Source organism: Daldinia childiae, assembly GCF_008694065.1.
Source record: "Daldinia childiae strain JS-1345 chromosome Unknown Scaffold3, whole genome shotgun sequence".
In the NCBI taxonomy this organism is placed as follows: domain Eukaryota; kingdom Fungi; phylum Ascomycota; class Sordariomycetes; order Xylariales; family Hypoxylaceae; genus Daldinia; species Daldinia childiae.
In genome coordinates, this window is record NW_022984644.1 from 171880 (window position 1) to 183445 (window position 11566).

The 11566-nt window shown below is 45.4% G+C and overlaps 1 protein-coding gene across 1 annotated transcript; it reads left to right on the forward strand.

The window, feature by feature from the left end:
- Nucleotides 1-620: 620 nt before the first annotated feature.
- On the forward strand, nucleotides 621-6339 carry GL218_02814 (tRNA-specific adenosine deaminase subunit tad2; the record flags this gene model as incomplete). The annotated part of the gene is made up of 4 exons (XM_033579349.1): nucleotides 621-1725; nucleotides 4553-5364; nucleotides 5438-6098; nucleotides 6164-6339. The coding sequence occupies 4 exons, from the start codon at nucleotides 621-623 to the stop codon at nucleotides 6337-6339; spliced, it is 2754 nt and encodes a 917-aa protein (XP_033436291.1).
- Nucleotides 6340-11566: the final 5227 nt, after the last annotated feature.

Consider the following 11566-nt stretch of genomic DNA (forward strand, 5'->3'; position numbering starts at 1 on the left):
TCTTTGCTGGTGATGAATTGAGGCTTTGCACGCACTAATTGTATTGTATAACGAAAGCTTTGGGACTGTCAGAAGTGAAATATCATCCTGTGACTCCCTCCCGAGATTCGAAATTTCCTTCTTCTTTTCTTTTCCCATCTCTTCACATCTGACTATAGTAGTAGACTCTACCTAGGTCTCAAAACATATCATTTGACTATTGTCAAACCTTTTACTTCGAAATATTCGAAGACTTACACTCTTTACCCCTGACTCTTTGAACTAGACATCGTCGACCTAGGTGCCTAGACTCAAAAAGCAGGTTTCCACTCTCACCACCATACTACCTAACCTATCCATATTGTCAAACGTTGGCGGTTAACTCTCCCCCCCCCTTCTGTTAGCCTACTTCGCTTTTATACTATATCATTATCATTATCATTATTATTATACCCGAATTATAGTTATATTAGCCAACCCACATTTGGAGTTGGCGCTACTTATCACCTTTTACGACGGAACTTGGTGCTTACCTGTAAACCCACGTTTGCTTGAAGTCACCAAATTGCCAAGTCGTCAATCTGACCATCCTGCATCGTATCCATTCCCTCGGCATCGCTAATCACGTAACCAACAATAACATGTCGTATATGTCCGGTATCAACTCTTCCACTTCCCTTATGGGTTTCTCCGTCCATCAGCCTGCCATTGGTGCCCCTTTGCAGTTCTTTCCTGCCATGGGGTCCAAGCAGTTGGACGAGATGATCGACGCTTATGTCCCCGGGGATGCCTCCATCCTCGATAAGCGTGCTACCGTTTCTATGGAATTCTTCGAGCACAGCATGGCGACCGGCGAACTTTTCAAATTCTTCATGGTTTACCCTGCTCTTGGCTCTGCCACTGAATCGCCTAGTATAGCCTTGGCTGATTCTGGCTACGTTTCCAACTTCACATCACCTGTTATGTCCGAGAGCCAATGGACCCAAGCTAGTAATATTTCTTCGTCTAGCGAACACAGGGCCCAAAAGTCGTCTCCTAAGAAGACGGCTCTATCCAATGATTTCTCACATCTTCCCGGTATGAAGATTTTAACTAAGGATGGAAAGGACGTCACCAATTCGGCTTCCCGTGGCTGCAAAACAAAAGAGCAGCGTGACCACGCTCACTTAATGCGTATCATCAAGGCTTGCGATTCTTGCCGGAGAAAGAAGGTGCGTTGTGACCCAAGTCATAAGCGGTCGTCCGGTTCTTCTGCAGCCAAAACCGCCAAGAAGACGAAGAAGATCGCTGCACCATCCGTCCCAGCATCGGCACCTCCACCACAAACAACATTAGAATCTTTAGGGCAATCTTTATATATGCCATCATTCGACATTGCACACTTATCTGGTTCATCTTTTGACTCCGTCATGTCGGAGTCGCTAGTTGATCCTACTATGGACTGGGATCAGTTCGTTCAGTATGACGAGGAGCCATTTGAGACTATTCCATACGACTACGACTTCTTCTTTGACCCTGCGGGCCACCTTACACCAACATCATCCAACTCATACTCGTCGCCATCTCAACCAATTACTCCGGCTCAAACAGCGGGCCTCGAGAACACGGCAGTTGGCCTAACAGAAGATGCCCAGGCAGTACTACCACCTTATCTAAACCCAGGTGGCGAGGCTGGCAACAACTACGCCGACTTCAACCTATACTCACCAGGTTCTTCGGTTGACCTAGATGATGACCCAAGCTTAAGTAAGGAAGTTGCAGCATTGTCACAATCTGAAAACATCGGACGCCTGGATAATCAACAACTATTTGACTTCCACAGGCGGAAGAATATTATAGATCAAGACCAAGACCGGGATCGGGATGCTCAACTAGATATATCTGTAAATGCAGATCACCAAGCATCGCTCGTCTCACGAGAACAGGCATCACTGCCAACCGGCCTAGATACATCACTATACCACGAGGGAATATTCGACGCTCCGATCCAATCCCTTGTTGTAGCACAGGGTGACAGTGGGCAGATTAGCCCAGTACCCGGGTCGCGCGTTCCAGTTCCGCCAGGTCTACCAAACCCATTAACACCAGTAAGGACAGGCGAACCACGGCCGCAACCATGGACCTCGCCGTCGCCAACTGGAGTAGGCGTGCCATCCTCTCGACCGCACGAATCTCAGCGTAGACCATCTTTACCTTCCACCGGTCTAAGAAAAGCCAGTCAAGACTTTGCAGAATGGCACAGTCGGCAAGACTCGGTTGCTATGTTGACAAGTAGTAGTGGTACTTGGTGTACCACAAGTATGAGCTCAGCAGTGCCCGAGGCCATACCAGAATTGCCTTCGACAAGCCAGTCACGTCGCGAGCCCGGCAAACTTCCCCAAAACGTAAGCCATTCCTGCTATGTATTCAATCGTGGCCCAAGGCTAAGATGTTTGCAGAACACGACTACTATAAATACCGGAGAACCGATATCTTCCACTCTCGCCGAGCGCCGCACAGCGGATATAGCCACTTCGTTTTCTTTGTCTCAAAATATACAGTCTTCGTGGTCTTCCGTCGCAGGACCAAACACCCGGAATGCGCCTACACGTCCTTCGCCCAGCATTTCTACCCCGGTTTTCCGGAATAACGCGACTTTGGGTGCTGCCGAGAATAGTGATGTCTCTAGTGCAGATGTTCTATCCGCTTATTTGTCTAAGACGAGCCAAACGGTGCTCTACTCGGGCGCTGAGGAAAAGAACTACGTAGAAAGGAGGCAGCTCCTTTCAACATCCCGGCACACGTCACGGTTACAAGTGAAGTCGGATATGCAGAATTGGACCAAGACAATTGCGAGTGTAGTGGCAGCGTGCCTAATATTTGCATATGCAACTTTGAGCGTGCTTCGCCAGTGGACACTTCTTAGCAACAAAGCCGGAGAACTTCAAACCACCGGGATCTTCGTGGGGTCTTTATCCGTTGCTGTCGCTTACACTGTGTTGAGGCAACATAGTATAGACATGCTGGATCTAGCCACAGGTTCTTCCTTTCCCAAGACGACTCGCTATTGGTACGAACCTTGTCAAGCCCAATTCTTAGAAGGCATCTCCAGGGTACGTGGCGACCTCGAAAGCAACTTCTTGCACTCGTCTAAGAAGACTAAGGCCCTAGGCCACCGCATGCACCGCATGACAAGTCTTGTATAATGATGATATCTCGCCATATAAATCATTTCTACTACGTACTGTTATGATTAGCGCTTAGTTGCACTTGTCAGGAAATATATAAAAAATTATGATACCCCAGGTTAGAAACAGATGGTGATGGATTCGGAATGAGCTTCTGGCTTCATACATGCATACATGTATAACATGCTAGGTAGTTGAGGGAAAGAAGGTGGTTGAGGGTCAGACTAGTTGACGATCTATGGAAGGTAGTGTATTCCGTGCCTACTTAGATCAATACGATACTTAACCGCTTTTTGTGAATATTGTCGTTTATTAATGATCTTGTGATATGCAATTAATTGTGTTGCTATACACTATGTAGTTATTGGGTTATGAAGGCTTACATAAGAGTTGGTTATGTACCTAGGTATCTATGAGTTACCTAATCCCCACCAACTTATTCGATATATGTTAGTTCCCGCTCGGGCTAAAGATACCTTCTATAGCAAGGTTTTAAATACCATCTAACCCTTTGTAAGTAAAACGAACTAACACAAATTAGGCAATTAGCTACTTTATTTATCCCAAGCGGCAGAAAATTCTCAGCCGCGCCGCTGCGACATCTTGCCTTGTCATGATATATAAAATAACTTTTTTCACCTATTAACTTCAGCCCGGTCATGATTACTCGCCTGCATCATAGCTCACAGTTTTCTCCTGGGTATTCTACCTTGTCTTATCCTCCAAAGATATGGAGATGGCCTGGTAAGGAAGAGATATAGCGATATAGCGATTTCATAGATGCACGTTCGTTTCGGATCCTGGATCCTTTATAGGTACTAACATAGCTCGCTCTCACTAGGTAGCTCACCAAAAGAGTTGTTACCTCCCTAATTGACTTACACGGGGATAAGAAGGCTTATGCAGGTCTTGCCTTACCACTCATTGGTGGTCGGCATTGCTTCGTCTCATGATTAGCTGCTTATCTCATTCGGCATTCGGTTAGTGGTGACGGCATCACGAACATTTTATTTTATTTGGGTACCTAAGGAAGTTATAGTAATTAGCGGTATTTTTTATTGATTTAAGTTTACCTAAGGAATAAAACGTATTATAAGGAAAGCACGGGAAAGAGGAAACAATGGCGGGACACAAGATCTTAGGTTACGCCGCGAGCCTCTGGCAGACATGGCAGGAACTGTTTGCGTCTTTCATCCAACTCTTCACCCGCTTCTTTCCCTTCAACTCAACACCTGACTCAGGCCGGACAACACAGAAACAATCATCAACAAATCCACAACCTTCAATACGCTCAGATTCACTAAACTCAAACTTTTCAACTGAGCAAAAAAAACCAAATTCCTCTTTATGTTCATCTTCTCCCCACCTCCAGACCTCCCAACTACACCAAAGTTCTTCCTTCATAGATCTCGAACAAGGTCTGGATTCTTCATACCAATACCATACTATGGCGCAGTCTAAGAAACGTGGCCAAAAGCGAGGTGGCCACAAAGGTTCTGGTTCAAAATCTGTTGTTTCTAATGCTCCTAATGCTCCTACCACTACCCAGCCAAACGGCAGCATCATCGTCAACAAGCCTACATCTAGCCAAAACCATGCGTCGCCTCGTGTACAGGTCGGTGTTACTCCCGTTGCGAATCAAGGTGACACCAAAGTCAACTCTCGTCAATCCGATAGTCAAAAACCACTCGGAGGTAAAATAGGCGGCCAAACCCGTGGCCTACCACCTCCTACTCCCTTTATCGACAATAGAAGAGAGAATGCTCCCCCTCACAATCTATCGTCCACCGTCTCCCAATCTCAGCCGCCTAACCCAAAGCCCCTCCTTGCGGAGGGCCGGGTTCAAGTCCAGAAAACGGGTACCCGCAGCCAGCACGTCACCGCAGCCTTTGTTTCTCCTAACAAGCCTGCAATAGAAGATAATGTTCCCCAAAATACGCAAGTCGAAGAGGTCGCCTCCGGTATTAACTGTCTCACTCTTGATGATATTTCCGGTAGTGGAGAGCCCCCTAAGCCGGGACATGCTTCTACAGCGGCCGCTCCTAATGCTTTAGCCGCTCCGATCATGGTTGCCTTACCTCCCACCGATAAGACCGCTGCTCTAAAATCTCCTTCACCTCTAGTTCCTAATCTGCCTGGACTAATCGAACCCCAGACGGAGGAGGAACGAGTTGAGCGAGCATACCATCTCAACTTGATGCAAGAGGCACTTGCTATGGTAAATTTTCTCTTTCATATAGCATATGATGATATTTCCCTTGTTTCTACAGACTAGCTAACAAAACTATTAGGGTAATCTAGCTCTAAATACTAATGAGACGCCAGTAGGTTGTGTCTTGGTCCATAACGGAAAGGTTATCGCTAAAGGAATGAACGCGACAAACGTTACCCGCAACGGGACTCGTCATGCTGAATTTATGGCCCTGTCTGCCTTACTTTCCCGGAAAGGGCCAAAGGATGCCAAAGAAGTTGACAGCAGCCCAGCTCTGGATGATCCTAGCTGGGAGGATGTAGATCCGACAGACAGTCATATCTATCCTTATGGTCAGAAGCTCCATCCGGCCCCGGCGATTAGTCGCAGCATCATATCTGAGTGTGTTCTCTACGTTACGGTTGAGCCCTGCGTCATGTGCGCCTCTCTTCTTCGCCAACTAGGCATCAAGAAGGTATATTTTGGTGCTGTCAATGATAAGTTTGGTGGGACCGGAGGCGTTTTCAAAATCCACCAGAACTCCAAGCCTGTTCCGAAGCCAGCAGACCGTCCCTATCAAAATGGATATGGTCCTCAAGACGCCAGTCGTATCCACCAAGGCAAAGCTACTCCCATACCGAGAGGTGAGGATGACGGTGACGGCGGCAATGTGGAACATGGTTATCCGGTAGAAGGTGGATATCTTCGTGACGAGGCTGTCTCACTACTCCGACGATTCTATGTCCAGGAGAATGGTCGAGGTAAGTACTCACTAGTAGTCACATGTTGACAATATCAATACTGCCGACTAACTTCTGTGTCATAGCTCCCCAGCCTCGCAAAAAGGAGGGTAGAGCTGCTCGCTTATTCGCAATGGAGAACCAGGCTAAGAATGGCGGAAGTGCTTCTGAGTTTTCGGATGGTGGTGGCCCCGTTGATAATGAGGCGGCAGCTGATGATGGTGAGGCAATGGAGATTACTAATGGTACTACGAATATTTAGCTCGCCAGGTCGCCAGGTCGCCAGGTCCCGATATCCGAGATATCTCTTAGGCCTTTCTGAGTACAACATGCAACATGCGCATAACACTGTAACAATATTCTATTACGATAGACTCGCGTCAGATTCCCACAATTGCATGGATAGGAGTGTTCTCCCCGGTGTTTCTGGTCTCTCTTTTTTTTTTTTCTCAGTCGACAATACATGTCACAGGCGGGCGCGGTCAGCATGGTTTCGGAGCCGGCATACAAGAGGACTGAAGATGACTTTGATTTGTCTCGTAACATGAGGGCATTGTATGTAATTGTCTAGACGCGTTGGTTCTTCACAGATAGTCGCGCTGGTTTTCATGCTTAATTGATATCTATAAAACAATAACGGTTATGCAACTTTGTATATGCCTTAAACCCGGTTCTACGCATGCCCTATCTCGTATGCAGTTGTGCAGTTGTGCAGTTCAAGATATAACCCTAGTCAAATATGAGGTAGGTATCCATGCTATCGTAGGTAGGTTAGGTACTTACCTACCTAGGTAGCCATGGTATACACCTGAAGACGATACATTCTCACCCACCCTTAGCGTAAAATATCATTCCGCTTATCACAGTTCCCTCGAATATCATCTGAAGTCTCGATGAAACTTTCCGAGTACGTGTCCCAGTCGTGTCATAAAAGGGGTATTTAACCTTTTAGCATTGACGTATATTGTTATCTCCGTTCTGCAGTGCACTAGCTCCAGGACGCTCCAGGACGCTCTAAACGCCGCACCGTATTGCCACTGTACAATACAATACTATCATCCCTCCATTCCCAAGCGATCCCAGTACATGGCCGTCGTAAGCAACGCATTTAATTAAGGAATTAGGTAGATTGGAGGACTACGTATAGGGATGCATATAGTAACAGAGCTCTCTCCCCCTTTTTAGAAGATACATATTATATTAGTTAAAGATTTTAACAGTTTGTTATGACCATAGGTAAAGTAAAGTAGGGTTGAGATATTGCTCAGCGGTTCAGTTGGGTGCGAAGGCCAAGAACTTCCCCTGCAACATCGCCGACGCCGCAGAAGCAGGCTTCTTTGGCCCCTGGCAGCACGGCTTGGATTGGTAACTTTAGGATTTAGGAACCGGGTCGATGCGTATTCGTTATCTTATGTATAGGGTATTTGGAATAGGGAATGAAAGGGCCTATGCTTTATTAACATAGGAGAGCACGGAGGGTTTGATCACTTTTGTAAGTCATAATGTTCGGACTTCATAATGGCCGCGATAGAACTTTGAGGTAGGTTTGGGAGAAGGCAGTGTTTTCGTAAGGCTATCTTAGCTAAGGTCAATCCTATCTGGTGGTTTCCAGGTGAGGAGGATGATACCATCGATATGCGTTCGCCGGGAGAGAGGACGGTCTAATGTAGACATGCGACGGCTTACGTGGTATCAAGACCTCTCCTATCGGCCTAGGCATACTATTGACAATACATCACACTGTTGAATGGGCATTTATCACTTTACGGGGGAACTTCCGGTTATGACTTAGCTGCCGTTCTCTCCAAGATCGACTGTCAAGACCTAGCCACCTCTGCAGCTGTAAGCGGAGGATGTATGGGATAACGATACAATAATTATGATGATACATCCATCTTTTACTAGTTCGAGTGCTGTAGAGCGTAGTTTAGGAAGTGCTACGATCGTTTGTCAGCCGCGTAGACTGATAGGCTTCCTCTTCATGCTGTTAACTGTCAGGCTCCATGACCCGTACATGTTAATCCACCAAGTTCATCCACGGATAATACTCGCCCTAGAGCCACGTTAGACTCGATGGAACTAAAGCCCAGTCAGAAGATGGACCATACTTTCATATTGAAAAAAATATCGATGATAAGAAAAACGGGACGTGTGTAGACGAACAAGATGGAAAGAGGAACTCGATAATGAAAGTCAGTTATAGCTATCAGAGGGGGTCAAATTACTGTAACTAAAGGAGATTTACATCAATGTAAGAAAAAAATATTCCAGAAGGACGAGAATCGTAGGTAGTTGCGCTTATCCTTATGTCTTATCTACGTGGGTCACTTCCGGCGTCACGATGCCCTCAGCAACAGAGTATCGCCACTTGCAGTTGAATTGTTCGGCATCGGTCTAGGCTAGAAACAGGGGTTAAGGGAACCCGAGATTTTAGATCTTTTAGATCTTTAAGATCGCACATGGATCAAAAGGATCTCGAATGAATGCAGTCTTTTGACATTTCCAACGGCCTAATTTCTAATCGCTCTGGTGATACCTGCTGACATATGATGACTACCTCTACATGCAGACCGGCCTGGCGCCATCCTATGGTTCTGATTACAGATAAATATCGAGTCACATACGGCTAACCTTCCGCTTAGAACTTGCACTATCGTGATGGGACAATACACTCTCCCTATTCTCGTATATACCACAGTGTTGGAGTGGGCACAAACGTATTCCATGGTAACCACTCCGCCGCGCAGATATATACTACCCTAGGACGATTATCCTAGGAATATACAACATCGAGGCTCGTCATCATCAGAAGCCTTCCGCTACTATTCTAATGAACGAAAGTACATGGGATAATTAAGGAACCTATCCGAGCTCCCAACCAAGTCAATCAGTCAGTCTACCTCCCTACCCCGCTATCTATAAGATTTCTGTTTGATGCAAAGCTGACGCCTAGGCAAACCAACTTCACGCACACAACACGATATTCCCGATTTTAATATAAATAAGTCATATGATAAAAACATAAGCTCGTAGACCTAGCGTCCTGAGTAAATACCTATCATGATAACCTATCTGAAGATTGTTTTTAATCCTCTATCGCAATACTGATTATGATTTTCTAGTCTATCTGGACGCAATGCTACAGTGATTACCTGGCTAAAGGAGAATATCAGTAGAATAATCTACTAGATCGATTTGTAATAGCATATATTATGCTATTACTTCATATTTACCCTCGACATGATATTTATAAGTGTTCGTATTATGATATAGGTTCTACGTAGAGTGACCTATGGGTACATATAGAGCGACAAAAGGAGATGTTCAAGGAGGAATCAATTATGTGACATCTAAACACGTTGAACTACGGCTCTATGCCTTCGATTACTAGTTCGTCTATTTAGCGATCGCAGGAATAGGTCGATCCGGCGGATGGAGAGGTCGAGATATACGAGAGGAGATTACGTGAATGCATCTTAAGCACCATACGGCCAAACAACCTATTCTAGATATTCTTAATAAGGCCAAACCAGATCGTTGGCGGGATTGTTAGGCTATTGTTTCCCCTGACGGTGGCTTTGTTGAGGTTAAAGATCGGAGGAGCGGCATGATATTAGACACGTCCGGGATCTACACCCTCAACTAACTAAATCAGCACAAGAGATCTCTCTAGGATGACACTCGATCAATACTCGCCACAACTACTGTATCCTCTAGATTTCGACGGTTAATGTAAAAATATGGTCTATGATGGATTTCTTGGGATGGTGAGCAAATGTGTAGCTGCGCGAGGTTGAGAACCGCCTTCGAGTGACATACCCGCATCTTATCGAGAGGCGTCACTCGTATCCTCCGCTCCCCGCCCTCCCCGGTGACCTGGGATGGTGACCGATGGAGATTATCCAAAAATTCGAGGAGTCGTCCATCGTAACATAGAGATCAGATTTCCTACCCGACATAGCAATCATTTCTCCTAGCCTTATCATGTCACATATTTACATCGATAGACTTGCTGTAGAGACGACTTCAAGGGTAATGCTGGTGAAATTGACATCCTCGTCGTCGCTGCCTAAAAGATAACCCAGATATATATACACAATATTACCCCCTAATCAGGCATACACGATAAAAGTCGGAAGAGTGCCCGTCCCCGTGCGAGGCGTATCGAAGCCTAGTAGTTTTATCGTTCTAGGACATTGCCTAAAGATGAGTGGTGTTGACAAATTTAGCATCCCCTTTCTCGAGAGGGGAGGGGCCTACAGATTAAGTTTCTGAAGGTCATGGATAGTCACAAGGATGATAATAGCAAGTTGGCTTGTGGTTCGAAGCTAGCGGTGGTGAGACTATGGGCGGGCAAGTGGTTAGTCGGTCAGTCAGCCGCAGCAAGGGGTATCTAGATGGCATAATGAAGTCACAGAGAAAACTGAATGATGCCAACGGATATGTCGGACTATGTAATCCGAAGGATGTGACTGGCCCTGGGTGTACATAACCACATATAACCACATAACCATATAACCTACCTCCCTTTAGGTAAAAGGTAGGAATAGATAATAGGGAAACATTGTTAACATTAAGTATTGGCTTAAGTATTGGCATTGGCGTGTCATCTGTGGAAAAGGCAACAAATAATAATTAATACCTTAAAAATACCCTTAAATACCTTGTCGAGCTATCAACCTTAACTTTTAACCCCCCCCAGCCATTTTTTGTTATATATGTAGTAATTTACCTTTTGAACGCCAGTGCCACGCTGAGTCTCTCCGTCTCTTCCCTCCCCGATTTTTCAATTTAGATCCAATTCTCATCTTGCACGTAATCCATCTCTACTTTTCTTCCCTCTCTCTCTCTTTTTTTTTTTCATCCTTCTTCATCTCTTCACACAAAAAACACACGCACATCGTACTTCCCAACCGCACCGCCTTTTTTTTTTTCTTCCCCTCTGCCTTTCTGCACACTGCATCGCCATTTGTTAAAAAAGCTGAGGCAACAATACTTGGTACCTGACTACCTCCTTACCTTACCTTGCCTTCTCAACTTTTTTGATAATACATCCATCCATTGCATACGTAAGTACTACCGCAACTGCAAACCACAACTATTAAGTTACTAGTGTCCATCTCAACCACAGTGTTTAAAATTTCCCCTCCTCTCCCTTTCTTTCATCTCCAACCTTCTAACCTTCTTACCACAACCATCCAAATCTTCCACTTCACAACTTCACAACTTCAATCATTCACAAACTTGATGAACACTCGTTTCTTCAATCTAGCCACCAACTTTTAGTTTTTCGAAACTGACTTTATCTCCTAGAGAATAAGACAACGTTTCTCTTGGAACTTACAATCCTTCTTCGGATCTTCGTTCCTCAGGGGAAAAAAAAAAGAGGGAATCGGAAACACTATCACGAAACACGCGAACAGGAACCTACCAGCACACACAAGTGAGTAATAACCTAGTCCTATTTACAGCTCCCTGTTTTACACATG